At 41.2% G+C, this 17581-nt stretch overlaps 1 protein-coding gene across 1 annotated transcript in view; it reads right to left on the bottom strand.

Moving 5' to 3' along the window:
• The window catches only part of xpo6 (exportin 6), a 75705-nt gene extending 58907 nt beyond the window's left edge, over nucleotides 1-16798 (bottom strand). Inside the window, exons 1-4 of the mRNA XM_064988924.1 lie at nucleotides 16255-16798; nucleotides 13471-13564; nucleotides 12904-13016; nucleotides 7581-7778 (exon numbers count right to left, since the gene is read on the bottom strand). Coding sequence (XP_064844996.1) covers nucleotides 7581-7778; nucleotides 12904-13016; nucleotides 13471-13564; nucleotides 16255-16257 — 408 coding nt within the window. The 5' untranslated portion in view covers nucleotides 16258-16798. The remainder of the gene's footprint in view (nucleotides 1-7580; nucleotides 7779-12903; nucleotides 13017-13470; nucleotides 13565-16254) is intronic.
• Nucleotides 16799-17581: the final 783 nt, after the last annotated feature.

Consider the following 17581-nt stretch of genomic DNA (forward strand, 5'->3'; position numbering starts at 1 on the left):
TTGTTAACAAAAGTCTAAGCTTTATTCTAGGCATATAGCTATGTTAACAATCAATACTCTTACACAAATGCTTGTTTAGCTATGGTTGAAAAGCATATTTTGAAAATCTGAGATGACAGTGTTGTTAACAAAAGTCTAAGCTTGAGAGCAAATATATTTATTTCATTTCATTTGCGATTTTCATGAATCGTTAACGTTGCGTTATGCTAATGAGCTTGAGGCTATAAATAGAATCCCGGATCCGGGATTGCGCGACCCAACAGGTTAAAACATGTTGGTATTACAGAATTGGACAGGGAGAGATGAAAATGTCAGTGAAGACACTTGCCAATTGGTCAGCGCATGCTCGCAATACACGTCCTGGTAATCCGTCTGGCCCAGCAGCCTTGTGAATGTTGACCTGTTTAAAGGTCTTACATTGGCTGAGGAGCGTAACCACAGAGTTTTCCAGAACAGCTAGTGTGCTCATGCATGCTTCAGTGTTATTTGCCTTGAAGCGAGCATAGAAGTAGTTTAGCTTGTTTGGTAGGCTCGTGTCACTGGGCAGCTCTCGGCTGCGCTTCCCTTTGTAGTCTAATGGTTTGCAAACCCTACCACATCCGACGGGTGCCGGTGTAGTACAGTTCGATTGTAGTCCGGTAATGGCACCTTGCCTGTTTGATGGTTCGCAGGAGGGCATAGCGGGATTTCTTATAAGCTTCCGGGTTAGAGTCCCGCTCCTTGAAAGCGGCAGCTCTAGCATTTAGCTCAGTGCGGATGTTGCCTGTAATTCATGGTTTCTGGTTGGGGTATGTACGTACGGTCACTGTGGGAACGAAGTCATCAATGCACTTACTGATCTAGCCAATGACTCATGTGGAGTACTCCTCAATGCCATCGGAAGAATCCTGGAACATATTCCAGTCTGCAGAAATACAGAAAACGCTAAAGGGTTCACAAACTTTCTCAGCACTGTACTGCAACTGTACATAGTGTTTGTATAGGACTGGATGATGACATGGGGATGATAACCCGTAATAAAGGCTTCCAATGGCCAATGCAAATGTTTAAGGCCCGGAGCAGTCAAAATTCAGTTTTCCCCTGTGTTTTAGATATTGTACAACAGTTGATGAAACTACCACTGTAAAAGTGTGAAAAAAAATAGAATTATTATTCCCTGACAGTTGCTGGTTGAAAATACAATCTTCACATGACCTTCTAAATTAGCAGGCTTTGCATGGGTGGAGTGTCGGCTTGCCTGGTGACGTCACCTGAATTAGTTAATAGACCAATAACAAAAAGCGTTCTGAACTAGGGCTGTGGTGGTCATGAAATTCGGTCAGCCGGTGATTGTCAAGCAAATAACTGTCGGTCTCACGTTAATTGACCGTTCATGAACAAACATTTTGCATCGCCTGGCTTCCACACAGCCTACAAGCCCCTGATGCAGACTTTTGGAACGTCTACATTTTAAAAAGTCTAATAAATCCATGTAATATAGCCAACACCTTCACAATAAATCCGTTATTTTAGACAGGTCTAAAGAAGCATTATATGAAGAAAATGTAGTATTTTTCAGAAGAAATGAATAGCATACTCAGTTGTCCTTATATTAGGTGCTGATGTGGCTATGCAAAATGGCTGCGGGCTACATTAGTTTATTTAGCAGACAAGATTTGTTTAGAATTCCATGGCATTATTGTATAGTATGAAGAATATAATTGAACAAAGCTGAATAAAATAGAAAGGATATTTTTTCCAAACGATTGAGTGCACATGCCGCTATTCTGTGTTAAGCAGTTAAAGAAATAGGTCTTCCTATATGCTTAATTTAAGAGTTATTAATGTAACTTTAGTTCTACAAATGTTGGGGTATACATTTTGATTTTTAAAAAGTTGCTTGAAAGGCATGAGCTCTGCTTAGATTTTTTGCACAGGCTGTACACACCATCAGTCTGGCTGGCTTCTGGGTTAAGTGGGCATTGTGTCAAGAAGCAGCGGAGGATGCACGGCTCTCGACTTCTGGGTTAAGTGGGCATTGTGTCAAGAAGCAGCGGAGGATGCACGGCTCTCGACCTCCGCCTCTCCCGAGTCCGTACGGGAGTTGCAGCGATGAGAGAAGACTAACTAGCAATTGGATAACACAAAATGTGGGAGAAAACTGGGTAAAAAAAATTGGGGGAAAAAGTAAAAGTATTTGGTTCTAAATATACTTAAGTATCAAATTCCATATATTAAGCAACGCGGAAGGCGACATTTTCTTGTTTTAAAAATGTACAGATATCCAGGGGCACAGTCCAACAATTAAGCATGTGTTTAGTGAGTCCACCAGATCAGAGGCACTAGGGATAACCACATATTCTCTTGATAAGTGCGTGAATTGGTCCATTTTCCTGTCCTGCTAAGCATAAAAATTTAGCTAGTACTTTTGGGTGTCAGGGAAACCCTATGGAGTAAAAAGTACATTATATTCTTTAGGAATGTAGTGAGGTAAAAGTAGTCCATTTTTTTTGTGGAGTATTGAATCCCCCAGAATTTTTATTTTTTTACATAAGTAATTACACAACTGGATACAAGTGAAGTCGGCGCCGCAACTGCGTGCGTCCTTATCCGAGGTGCATATTGAAGATATTGGAAGAACTGTCCACATTTACTTTGTCAGCCAACGAACAGCAAACGCACTAGCCTACGTCAATCTACTATCCTACATAGTACAAAAGTCGACCTATTCTATTCTGTGCAAGAAATAAATATTCCAAACAGTCTCGGACGATGGATCCCAAATTAATACAAAACAACTTTTTTACGCAATGTGACTGACTCAACAGATCAGAACTTTTAGCCTAAAACATTACTAAACTATTAGGCTATTTCTTCACATTATAAGAATAGCAATGCGCACATGGCAGTAGGCTATAAGCGCAAATGTTCCATTAGCGGGAAAACACCATTATCAAAAGTGACTGCAAATGTGACTATGCATGTAAATGCTTTTATTAGAAAGGAACAATTTTATTATAAAAAGGTGCATTTTTATGGTGAAACTTATCTTCCCCAAACTTTAAACTCACGCACTGCTTATGCATGTCAGTTAGGCTCTACACCACTTGTAAAGCAGATTCATGTGCTTAATTTGTCCACTTTAGTTGTGATACAAACCTAATCAAAACATATAGGCCTACGGGCTAGGCTAAATGAGGTGTGCGACTATGATTCAAAAAAGCAAAAAACAAACAAACATGGTTTCTTATCTTATGCTGGGCATCATTCACAAGTGGTAATATTGTCACCCATTAGACTATTCTTGATTTAATCTAGTCTTTAAATATACAAAATAACATGTGGGAATTTTTTGGGGATTTAAAATGGACCATTATCATGCCAGGCAGGTAGGCTATACTCCTGTAGTAAAGACAAGCAGAGTGTTTAATATTAGGAAAGTTGATAAATAAATAAATATAGTAGGCCTAGCCTATAGAAAGCTGATGGGGTCCTCCTATTTTTAATAGAGGCCATCACTCTTTTTCTCCCGCAATTGCATAGCTTATAGAATTGTTGCGCAACATGAGCTCTCATGAAGTGTTTGATTAGATTTTCAATGACATTTGCATTGATCCCAGAGTGATTAAATGGACAATAGAGTGCTGAGTACCAAGCAGTTAGCAAGTTTGGTAGGCTGCTAATGACCATCAGCATCAGAGCTTGGAGAAGCCTAATTACCGTCACTAAGTGTTCACGTGGAATTTGACTGCCTTCATGACTCGTGATCGCTGGTGTGGCGGTAATACGGTCACTGCAACAGCCCTATTCTGAACTTTTCTGCCAATAAGAGCTAGTTTTCCCCTGCTCACTCAGACCATGCCCAGACAGTCCTAGCAAAATTCTTGCTTGAGAAATTGATTTATTTTTAGACTATTTTATTCAAAAACTATTGCAATTAAGGTAATTAATTGTTTACCAGAAATGAATTTTTAGCCTGTCAAGCAAATTAATGAAATCGTGGATTGCAGCGAAGTGCACAATTTGCAGATGCTAAAACAGTTGAGATGTCAAATTCTTATTTATAATGACGGTCTTCCAAAAGGCAAAGCACACATCACGACGAGACAACACTACATAAAGAGAGACCTAAGACAACAACACAGCATGGTAGCAACACATGGCAGCAGACCAACATGGAAGCAGCACAAAACAAGGTACAAATATTGTTGGGTACAGACAACAGCACAAAGGGAAAGAAAGATGATCACAATACATCACGCAAAGCAGCCACAACTGTCAGTAAGTGTGTCCACGATTGAGTCTTTGAAGAGATTGAGATAAAACTGTCCAGTGTAAATGCTTGTTGCAGCTCGTTCCAGTCGCTAGCTGCAGCGAAATAAAAAGACGAGTGACCCAGGAATGTGTGCTTTGGGGACCTTTAACCTCTTGCGACGAGCAATCCCGTATCCGGTATCCTATTTATAGCCTCAAGCTCATTACCATAACGCAACGTTAACTATTCATGAAAATCGCAAATGAAATAAATATATTTGCTCTCAAGCTTAGCCTTTTGTTAAAAAAACACTCATCTCAGATTTTCAAAATATGCTTTTGAACCATAGCTAAACAAGCATTTGTGTAAGAGTATTGATAGCTAGCATATCATTAAGCCTAGAATTCAGCAGGCAACATTTTCACAAAAACAAGAAAAGCATTCAAATAAAATAATTTACCTTTGAAGAACTTCAGATGTTTTCAATGAGGAGACTCAGATAGCAAATTCAGTTTTTCAAAAAAGATGTGTAGGACAAATCACTCCGTTTTGTTCATCACGTTTGGGTAAGAAAAAACCCCGAAAATTAAGTCATTACAACGCAAACTTTTTTCCAAATTAACTCCATAATATCAAAAGAAAAATGGCAAACGTTGTTGAGAATCAATCCTCAAGGTGTTTTGCACATATCTATCGATGATAAATCATTCGTGGCAGTTGAATTTCTCCTTTGAAGAAAATGGAAACGCGCATGGAGCTGGAGATTACGCAATAATTTCGACGGAGAACACCAGGCAGGCACCTGGTAAAAGTAGTCTCTTATGGTCAATCTTCCAATGATATGCCTACAAATACGTCACAATGCTGCAGACACCTTGGGGAAACGACAGAAAGTGCAGGCTCATTCCTGGCGCATTCACAGCCATAAGGAGACATTGGAACACAGCGCATTCAAAATCTGGACAATTTCCTGTATGGAATTTCATCTTGGTTTCACCTGTAGCATTAGTTCTGGGGCACTCACAGATAATATCTTTGCAGTTTTGGAAATGTCGGAGTGGTTTCTTTCCAAAGCTGTCAATTATATGCATAGTCGAGCATCTCTTCGTGACAAAATATCTTGTTTAAAACGGGAACGTTTTTTATCCAAAAATTAAAAGAGCGCCCCCTATCTCGAAGAAGTTAACAGAATGTGAGTTAGTTTGGCAGGTGAGGTGAAAGAGCTATTACGATAGAGGAAACCATGTCTAGATTTAACTTTAGCCTGCAGCTTTGATATGTGCTGAGAGAAGGACAGTACACCGTCCAGCCATACTCCCTAGTACTTGTATGAAGTGACTACCTCAAGCTCTAAACCCTCACGAGGTAGTAATCACACTAGTGGGTGAGGGGCATTGTTCTTACCAAACCACATGACCTTTGTTTTAGAGGTGTTCAGAACAAGGTTAAGGGCAGAGAATGCGTGTTGGACACTAAGAAAGCTTTGTTGTAGAGCGTTTAACACAAAATCCGGGGAGGTGCCAGTTGAGTATACGACTATCATCTACATATAAATGGATGAGAGAGCTTCCGACTGCTTGAGCTATGTTGTTGATGTAAATTGAGAATAGTGTGGGGCCTAGGATTGAGCCTTGGGGTATTCCCCTGGTGACAGGCAGTGGCTGAGAGCAGGTTTTCTGACTTTATACACTGCACTCGAGAGAGGTAGTTAGCAAACCAGGCCAAAGACCCCTCAGAGACACCAATACTACATTGCCGGCCCATAAGATTGGAATAGTCTACCGTATCAAAAGCTTTGGCCAAGTCAATAAAAATAACAGCACAACATTGCTTAGAATCAATGGCAACATCATTGAGGACCTTTAAGGTTGCAGTGTCACATCCATAACCTGAGCAGAAACCAGATTGAATACCATAGTGAAAACTATAGACATCCAGAAAGACAGTTAGTTGATTATTGACAAGTTTTTCAACACTTTTGATAAACAGAGCAAAATAGAAATAGGCCTATAACAGTTAGGATCAGCTTGATCTCCACCTTTAAATAAAGGACGAACCGTGGCTGCCTTCCAAGCAATGGGAACCCCAGAAAGGAGCGGCAGGTTAAAAAAAGGTCAGGGATAGGCTTGGCGATGATCAAGGCAGCAAACTTAAAGGGACTAAAACCATCTGACCCAGATGTTTTATTTGGGTCAAGTACCTCGGATTCAGTGACCGCCTGCAAGGAGAAACTTTGTAGCGGGGGAAAAAGAAGGAGGAGCATAGGGGCTTGTCGCATTAGAAGGGGTGGGAGATGAGGAAATGTTGGACAGGCAAAGAGGCATGGCTGAGTCAAATAGGAATCCTGACTTAATGAAGTGGTGATTAGAGCTCAGCCATGTGCTTCTTGTCAGTAACAACCACATCATCAACGTTAAGGGACATGGGCAGCTGTGAGGAGGAGGGTTTATTCTCCAGGTTTCCAGAACATCTTGGGATAAGACCCACAGAGAGAGAACCGCTCCTTAAAGTAACTAACTTTGGCGTTCCGGATAGCCTGAGTGCACATATTTCTCATTTACCTGAACAAGAGCCAGTCAGCCTGAGTATACGTGTTGATATGCAACATTCTGATGAAGGCCATTGACAGCCTTAACATTGTGATTCTAATATTTAGATAAATAAAGTATGAAGTTGTTAATTGTGACCAAGAGTTCCCCCTATTCCAGTGGTCACAATTACATTCAGCCATGGGGCGTTTTTTTTCTTGAGCGGATGGTTGGGGGGCCGGAACATAAAACACACTGCAAATTGACCGCATGAGGCCCAAACGGACACACAGAGTACAAAACTTTAAGAACACCTGCTCTTTCCTTGACATTGCTTTCACCTGGATTCACCTGGTCAGTCTATGATCCATAATTGATGTCACTTGTTAAATCTACTTCGTATCAGTGTAGGTGAAGGGGAGGAGACAGGTTGAAGAAGGATTTTTAAGCCTTGAGACATGGATTGTGTATGTGTGCCATTCAGAGGGTGAATGGTCAAGACAAAAGTTAAGTGCCTTTGAACAGGGTATGGTAGTAGGTGCAAGGCGCACCGATTTGTGTAAAGAACTGCGATACTGCTGGGTTTTTCACACTCAACAGTTTATCAAGAATAGTCCACCACCCAAAGAACATCCAGCCAACTTGACAACTGTGGAAAGCATTGGAGGCAACATGGGCCAACATAGGTTTAGGGCTAGTGGCGAGTTAGTTGAAACCTCTATGAACCATTTCTGAGGCACTAATCAAATAAAACATTACCGTTTGGTATATGTGCTAAGCAAACATAACATATTTAACACAATTTTAGCAGGGCTCACCTGAAGGGTGTTGGTGAAGAAATCATGGTAGAACATGGGCCAGTCCTGGCGACCAATATCCACTATGACTTTACAGAGTTTGTTGCGTATGAAGAAGGGCATAGCTTTGTGCTGGGCCAGCAACAGCTTGGGCAGGCAGCTACGGATCTCCATTTTGTCCTGCGAGGCTACTCCCAGCCACATCTTATTGACCAGGTTCTGAAAAGGCAACAATGGGTAGATTTTCAGGTGTTATGACAACCACTTTGCATAACTTTATTTGAACTAGCCAAACACTTATAACTTATCATGATCATAACCATAATTAGGCCTATAATGTGATAGCTGAGACTCAAAGTGTAGGGTGTCTTCTCTTGCTATTTCATATTCATTCCAGTCATTAGCAACACACCACTCGGTTGGGTACATGTCTAATATCAATGTGTTAACAATAACAAGGGTTATAAAATGACTATGGGTTGAGGGAAATTCTCATTTTAACAGATAATTTTAAAACTTTTTGGAAAAGGTGTACATTGTGAGAAGCCTGGGGTGAGGTTAGCCATTAATTACTGCTCTGCATCGTAACACGATCATAAAATCCTAAAATGTTGCAACATTATGATCTGTCCAACACGTTTTCTGACAGTTTTTACATGTGCCATGGAAGTACTCTTGACGCTATTATGCAGCCGTTATAATCAGGTGTCAAAAGACTAAGAATACCGCAATATGTCAATGCATGAATATATGCACTTATTGCATTATAATAATACATTTCATTTTAAGTGCTTTTCAAGACACCCAAAGTCACATACACAAGAAATGACACATGCTATGAAGCTTAATAACACTTATGAACCGTTATTGAGGACAGCTTATATCTTTGGGCTTTTAGTGACGTTCATAATTATAAATCATAGTGAGAAAAAAATATTAAAGGGATACTTTTGGATTTTGTCAGCATTGGCTCATGAAACTACATCTAACTTTCTTTTACAAAACGGTATCAATGAGTTCATCAGACTCTGGGGAAGTAGATAAAGGGCCTCATGGCCAAAATCCAAAAGTATCCCTTTAATAATATACTGTATGCTACAGAAACAATTGCAAAGGCCCACATAACCTTACATTACAGATGCTCTCTCCTAGAACCCAAAGAGGTACCCATAACACAGTTTCAGAAAACACTGAACAGGTCATAAGAATGTTTTAAGAGAAAATCCTGTGTTATGGCATGTTTAATATTGACGGCGGCACACTTTCGGAAATCATGAACAAAAACAGCTTATTTTCTAGATATATTGCCACAGGCCCCAGGGCTGACCACAAGATGCAGACTCATCCCAATCCCCAAAATAGTTCTTCATTAAAAGGCTATCACCAAAGTTCATGAAGCATTAGTGATGGAAATTGTCTTCAAGTGTGGAGAGCCTTCAATTTTTGTTTCATCTAATAAGAAAATGATCCGGCAGTCCGTTTCTCGAGCCTAGCCCCTATAACTTTTTTTTTTTTAATATACAATTTTTATAAGAGGTGTGAATGTTTGAATGTTAAAACAAAATTGGGATCCTTAACATTAACAAAATTTAAAATCACGGTGCAGTTAACACTAAACATTTTATTTTCTGTGTTACAGCCTAACTAGACGATAGGATATGAAAGGCCTGGGGAAAGCTGTGTCATCTAAAGTTATACTCTGCGATATCACGTACATGCAGAAAGTAAACCACATAGTGGGTCAATTTCCACAACAACTAAGAGTGGAGCGCAAGGCTGCACTTCGCCACTGTTCTTGTGCCCTGGCTACCATGTAGAGCCCTGCACAGGCACGCATTTTAAGCCCTACCCATGCCCGCGACATTCAGACCCTACCCAATCTACCCAGACCCGATTGCTTCTGCCAAATTTAAAACCCGGCCCTGCCCGAAACCAGAAATAATCTCTTCTGTTAGTAAATCCATTAGCTGCTCCCCTCACTCGCAGACTCCCTGTGCGCAGGCACCTCGCTCTGCATGCATTCTGCTCATGGTAGCTGAGTCGGTGAGTAACCATAGCAATGGCTCCGATTCGGGTGCTCTACTCAATGACGAGAGAGAGCAGTTGGCTACTTTTCGTCAGTCTAAACTCAAGGAACATTATTTTCCTTGAAATAATCTCTTCGGTCTTACATTTGACAAGGTTGAAGCACTTCTGACACCATGTTATGATCTTAGTCCGATATGACTGTACTGCGCAGCAGAGAACGAGCAAATCAAACTGTCAGTGATCAATTTAGTGATACTGTGAAGAGCGTGAAGTGAACCCATGCACACGCGCAGATACTTTGTGTGACTGTGAGAGCAGTGTTGCATCTCACTCATCTCAATATCCTAGCCTATTCATTGATGGGCCCTGCTTTACTGAAGTTGAAAACATTGCAATCTAAGTAATTGCGAGATATAGCTTTTGATTGTCGATAGACCTAGTGCACGATTCAGACCGGCCACTAGGCAGACAACCTGCCTATACTGTGCCCATCTCTCTCCATCCCTTGCTAGCTCGCTATGAAAGATGTGAATGTTTGTGTTCTCGAAAGCACGGCAACTAAACAGTCTCCTCTGTCCAAAAATACAGAATCTTGGAAGTCTATTCATAGCGGAATTGAATCTTGACACTTAGAAATGGGAGTCGACACTGGGAGGAATCAATTATTTTGAAGACGGCTCACCATCACTACGTCATTGTTGTTAACAGTTGGAAAAAAGGCTACAGCAGCGAAGTCCTGTAAGGCAATACTATAACAAGTTAAACGAGAAGGAAATGCAAACTTTGTGAGGTGGAATTGGGGTGATGTTAGTACAGGTACAATGCTTAACCATCTGAAAGGAACGCACCATAAGACCCAAACCGTTGTAGGCAGCTGCATTGTGAATTCACATGGAATTTTATGAATTTTCTGATCGTTTAAATGGAAAAATATATATTTGGAAATTGTTTAAACTAAAAAAAATGTTTCATTTGTGATATGCCTCATTTTATTTAACCCTTGTATTACCAGGTAAGTTGACTCAACGACGTTAGGAAGTCAGCCATGCACTGATGCACATATAAAAATACAGACTAGAGTACAGTAATTTCCGGACTATAAGCCGCTACTTTATTCCCACGCTTTGAACCTCGCGGTTTATACAATGACGCGGCTAATTTATGGATTTTTCCCGCTTTCACAAGATTCATGCCACCAAAAAACTGAGCACCGTCACATAATGTGACATAAATCGAGCGCGCTCAAACTTCCCATCATTCTGAGACACGGAGAAAGACACGGAGAAATGCATATGATGCAGCTTTCAAGTTGAAGGCGATCGATCTGGCTGTTGGAAAAGGAAATAGAGCTGCTGCACGGGAGTTTGGCCTTAATGAGTCGATGATAAGACGTTGGAAACAGCAGCGTGAGGAACTGACTCAGTGCAAATAGACAACAAACCTTTCAGAGGGAAGAAAAGCAGATGGCCCAAAGTATTCGCAGCCACTCGACATCAGTGTAAATCGTGCATTTAAGGTGGCGCTCCTTGTTCAGTGGGAGGCTTGGATGACAAGTGGGGAGAAATCCTTCACTAAAACGGGCTGCATGCGAAGAGCAACTTATGGTCAAGTCTGCCAGTGGGTCCTGACAGCGTGGAGCATTGTCAAAAAAATCCACTATCATCAACGGGTTTCGAAAGGCTGGACTGCTGCGTGGTGAAGGGGCAGCATGAGCTCAGCGGGGTATTTGCCTCCGGATGAAAGTGAAGAGAGCGACAATGAAAACAATCCAACATCGGATGAAGCAATTCTGAGGCTATTCAACTCCCGACACCGAAGGAGATGACTTCAGTGGTTTTAGTGCACAGGAGGAGGAAGATGGTGACCAAGTTCATTTGTTTCAATGTACCGGTAGGCACCTGCGGCTTAAAGACATGTGCGGCTTATTTATGTACAAAATACATATTTTTTAATAATTCAGTGGGTGCGGTTTATATTCAGGTGCGCTTAATAGTCCAGCAATTATGGTAAGTTTCTTTTCACGAGGGAACTTCTTGTTTGGAGGTTCCAAAAATATATCTGCATAGTGACTACAACGTTAATGTATTCAACAACAGTCATCAAACACCAATGAGCCTACACAAAGGACATGAATCCAAGAACCTCTTGGAGAGACCCATTTCTATGGAAACATGAGACCCTTATGATCATCAAGCAAAGTGATGTTGAAAACATACACAGTACAAGTTCCAACAAACAGAATACAAATTCAAAACCAACGTACAAAATTCCAATTATGACGCTACAATCATCACCCAGGAAACTACTACTCTGAGAAAGTGTAGCCCATAGCTGCAAAAACCCATAGAAACAAAGCATGTCACCCTTCCTCTGATCTAATCAAGCTTCACACCACTACCATGTCACAACAAGCTTAGCCTTAAATACAGCTTTACCAATAGAACTATCAACAGGTTAGCCAATGTTAGTTTAGTATCAAATAAACTATAGTTTAAAGTCCTGTATCTCCGAGCAAAGAGATTTCTTTAACACGAGATCTCATGTTCTGAAAATGTCAATGTGTGACATTTGCATTAAGTACTGAAAATGTCTAGAGTTTATTTATCAACAGAAAGCAGCCCCATTAAAATAACCATTGCTATGTAATGTTGTGCTCTTATTACTCTTGGACACGGTGATGCGTCGTGAGGTCTGCACAACGCATCACGGGGGCAAACTACCTGCCCTCCAGGACACCTACACCACCCGATGTCACAGGAAGACCAAAATGATCATCAAGGACAACAACCACCCGAGCCACTGCCTGTTCACCCCGTTAGCATCCAAAAGGTGAGGTCAGTGCAGGTGCATCAAAGCTGGGACCGATTAAAAAACAGCTTCTATCTCAAGGCCACCAGACTATTAAACTGCCATCGCTAACACAGAGAGGCTGCTGCCTACATACAGACTCGAAATCATTGGCCACTTTAATAAATGGATCACTAGTCATAAAAAAAAAAAATCCCCTTTAATAATGTCTACATATCTTACATTACTCATCTCATATGTTTATACTGTATTTTATACCATCTATTGCATCTTGCCTATGGCGCTCGGCCTTCACTCATCCATATATTTATATGTACATATTCTTATTCCAACCCTTTACATTTTAGTGTATTAGCTAGTTGTGAAATTGCTAGATTTTACTGCACTGTCGGAACTAGAAACATAAGCAATTCGCTACACCGGCATTAACATCTGCTAACCATGTGTATGTGACCAATAACATTTGACTTGATTTCGACTATTCATAACATTCACCAAATGAACTTACCTCAAATACTGTGAGACTGTACATCATCACATACTCGTTGCGAGTGTTGGAGAGGAAGTACAAGCAGTGGCGCCAAGCTCCCATCTGCTGAGCAAAGTTATTCAGCAGCTCTTCTGCAGAAAGGGCAGAAATAAAGGAAGCACATGATAAAAAAATAATTGGGGAGTCATTTCAAGTCATTGCTTACATAAAAAGGTAATTATGACAACTTTTCACAAATATAATAACATTTCTATAGTGCTTTTAATAAGAATGTCAAAGAGCTTAAAATGCAAAAAACAAACAAGCAATACATCATCATGAGAAGCTTAGCTAGTTAGACTTGGCCTCTATTGGTTGACCTGAGTGCATGCATGCTCTAATGATGGAGAGAAACAGTTCATGACAATTTTAAAATCACATATCAAGTGCACCACAGTACATGGCTCTGGTCCATCCTACTATAATGCTAAATGTCATAAGGGTGGTCAGACTTGCTCAGATGGTTGCACAACAATACTTTTGAATATTCAAGTTTCTGCACCCATATCAAATTTGGTACAGTACTACCACCAGTGCCACACTCACCAATCTCTCTCTTGCGCTCGTTGGTTGTACAGCTGTGGAAGAACTCTGTCATGAGACTCTCCAGAGCGCGCAGTGAGCTCTCCTCTGATGATGCCTGCCGGATCAAAGGAGGAAGGGAGCGAGGAATGATAGAAAGGCGGGGAATAGGAATTGGAAAATATGAGCGATAGGTAGAGAGCTTTAAGAAAAAAATTGTTTGTTTATCAGAGTTTAGAATGTGACCTAAACTCACTCCACCGCTAGCTTACAATTGTGCCAATGGAGCTAGTGAATTGGATAGTTTTCTTTAGCTCAATTGGTTGGTACGTTGTCAAGGGGGTTCGAGGGTTTGCGATCAGAGGATCACTAGTTGGAGCCCGGTATGGGGACAGGGACAGTGGAGGAAACTACCCAGTTAGCTGCACACTGACGACAGTTTCATTAAGCCGGGAATGCACTACACGATTTTGGCCACGATTTAGTTTGAGATCAGAGAATAAATCCCGATGTTGTTGCCTACTCGGGGCTTGCGGCTCTCACCGACGCACATTGAATGTGAGTGGGTCAGAGAGACAATCTCGGGGCTACCGATCCAGTCTTTGAGCAGTACGGATATTTTCAAACATGTTTGATTTTATCAGCACAAAATCTGCAATGCTGTTGTAGTGTGAGATATGCAACGAAAGATTTTGAACAGCGATCAGGAAGAGCCAATGAGAGCTCGCCAATGTGATGATAATGTCACCCAGAATGTGTAGACTCTCGAGCATGGGCGATGACTACTACTCATATGCGTTTGTAGCCTTTAACCAAAGCATCAAATTGTTACAGCTCTGAAGTTCACAAGCAATGTTATTGAATTCAAAATGTATAGGCTACACACACTACATGACCAAAAGTATTCCCTTCACGGGAAATAAGGGGCCTAGCTCGAACCATGGAAAACAACCGCAGACCATTGTCCTTCCTCCATTAAACTTTACAGCTGGCACTATGCATTGGGGCAGGTAGCGTTCTCCTGGCATCCTCCAATCCCAGATTTGTCTATCGGAATGCCAGATAGTGAAGCGTGATTCAACACTCCAGAGAAGGTGTTTCCATCTCTCCGGAGTCCAATAGCAGCAAGCATTACACCACTCCAGCCGCAGCTTGGCATTGAACATGGTGATCTTGGGCTGCTCGGCCATGGAAACCCATTTCATGAAGCTGCTTCCAGAGGCTGTTTGAAACTCAGTAGTGAGTGTTGCAACTGAGGACAGATGGTTTTTACTCACTTCAGAACTCAGTGGTCCCATTCTTGTGAGCTTATGTGGCCTACCACTTCGCGGCTGAGCCGTTGTTGTTCCTAGACGTTTCCACTTCACAATAACTGCACTTACAGTTGACCAGGGCAGCTCTATTTAACCTTAATTTAACTAGGCAGGATGAACTGACTTGTTGGAAAGGTGGCATCCTATGACAGTGCCATGTTGAAAGTCACTGAACTCTTCAGTAAGACCATTCTACTCCCAATGTTGGTTTAAGGAGATTGCATGGCTGTGTGCTTGATTTTATACACCTGTCAGCAACAGGTGTGGCTGAAATAGTAGTATCCACTAATTTGAAGGGCTGTCTACATACTTCTGTATATATAGTGTATTTCAACTCTGTATGGCAGGTGTGAATGTCTGACTGAAAACATTAACGAGGCTGCATTTGAGCCACAGCTCATTCTAACTACGTTAAAATGAAATCACATAATTATTTTTGCAAGACAGCATGGTATCGAGAATCCTCACAACCAAGTGAAAAATCTTGTGACCCCCATCTGTGTCACATTGATTAGTCTGCGCACCACTACGTTGGGGGGGGGGGGGGGGGGACGACGACAGGAATGACGGTTGTTTAATGTGAGAAGCTCAACAATGTTAGGATTTTGAAAGTCATGTAGTGTACACACAGCTTTAGGGGCAGTAAGGTCAAATGGATGTCATAAATTCATCCAAATTGCATAGGGCATAGGACAGATGCTTCACTGTGACGCATATGGAAAATACTCACTAACTTCCTCATCCCATTGGTACTATCCACTCAACTGCCATTCATAATCATAGTATAATGTTATGCACTAAACTAGCAGCAAAGGGGCTCTGTGATGACAACTAAAATGTCAATTCACTATTTAAGAGAGAATTGTTCAATTATTAGCATTTGAGTAAGGAACGACAGTATAGCAAAAAGGAATATAGTGATTCCTCTGCATATCTGAAGCATCTTGCAGATCATAAAGGCCCGAATTCTTCAAATGGGCCGCAACATGCAAGGATTACTCAATGCAAATATTTGGTCTTGCAAGATGGGCGTCTTGTGTCGCAGACAGACGAATTCGACACACATCCCGGAAACCAGGTAGCCTACTCATGTGTGGAGCACAAACAAGAACCGTTATCTTGTGCGACAGGGTTTGAATGCTGTTTAAAATATATCTCCTTCCAGAATTATATACTGGGAAAATATCGTTGAATTGATAAGTTAGAAAGCTTTAAAGATATGATACGCCACATTTGACTATACTGGTAACTAACACATGCAAATAATGAGTGCAATAAATGGATATGACTCAATACTAAGGGTTTCACATTTTCATAAAAATATTATAACATTACTCAGTAAAATAAGACCATTTCTGTTTAGTTATCGCTTTGCTGAAGTCTACATCTATTCTACATTGTCCGCTATGTATTGGATTTTTAATAGTATCCATTTCCTGATATGTTAATTAGCTAGTTAACTGTAATAATGTGGCAAACTAAAACCCATACTCACCATGTTCGGAGTTAATTTTGATGGCTCTCCAGACGTCCAATAAATATGTGTAGCAAGCAGGCTACTTGAAGTGTTGGCTACACCGGCAGAGGCTCATGTTGTGGCAATGGGCCCACTCGCGACTACAAGACATCGCGACATTGCATCATAAAAATGCAGGAAAAGTAATTTGTTAATCTAGATGTCGATACAATGTATGGCTTTTTAAGAGACGACCCTTGCTATTGTTGATAATGTTGCTACACGGGGTTTAGTGGAGGTGAACCAGACATGTAGCTAAGTCTGCCTAGCTGTTGCAGTGGGAATCCCGGTTAAAAATAAAGCACGCATTAAAGATTGTCTGTTTGAGGGGTTTACGGCGTAAGTGCTCCGGAAAATCTGATACAAACTGAATTTACAGCATCGTGCTTGTTCCTGTTTTCTGTGTTATTCTCCTGAAGCGGCTCTGCCCAGACCCAGTGTTAGCTTTGGCTAAGCTAACTGGTTGCTTTTGAGCTGCTGTACTGAGCCTGAGGCCTTGAAGTCGCAACTTCCTCCCGGTGAATCAGCCCCTCCCCACCGGAAGTAACATTTTAATCTTGAGCCGGATGAGTCCGCCGGCCACAAACAAAATATAGCGTATTACATTAAATATTTTCACAAGACTATCTCTATTTGCAAACGTCCCACTAAGGGTGGCACATTTAGAATAGGAATTATGTTATCAATTTACAGCACACACATATCAATATCAACCCCACATGCTTCCCTCCACCCCATCAGAACCTTGGCCCCATGCACCTTTTTCTTTCTTTGAAGACACTCAGCAATATAAGGTTTGTTAAATGCCCATTACCCCCAGAAATGTCTGAGTGATGCATCAGAGCAGTGACACCGGTGTACCAAAATTGAGATCTGAGATGCTGAGAGACACTAGTCTGAATCTCAGCCACCACCTGGCTCTGACTGCCATTGTCTGGAGTGGCCCGAGTGGGCTTTATAAACCCACATTAATATTTTCAGTTAGATGCTGTTTCTGTCTGCAGAGGGCTAAATAAACACACCAATCTTAAATCAGAATCAGGCACACAAGGAGCCCCTGGGGAATGATGGCCTCACCATAATCATTTATGCCTGATCAGGTGTGTTTCCCCCCAAATGTCCTTTGCCTCGTGCTAAACAAACTCACTCCAGATCTATATATTTTTGTATGTCACATATAACGCCAAAAAAAGGTTGACTTTTGATGATCTGGTGAAAACTCAATCTTATTAGTCTTAAAACCGTTGAAGCTACAATCTAGCTCTTAACTGAGGGCTTGGTTTGATTGGTAGTGATGCGTGGGTTA

The sequence above is a fragment of the Oncorhynchus masou genome, chromosome 15 (assembly GCF_036934945.1).
Source record: "Oncorhynchus masou masou isolate Uvic2021 chromosome 15, UVic_Omas_1.1, whole genome shotgun sequence".
Taxonomy (NCBI): Eukaryota; Metazoa; Chordata; class Actinopteri; order Salmoniformes; family Salmonidae; genus Oncorhynchus; species Oncorhynchus masou.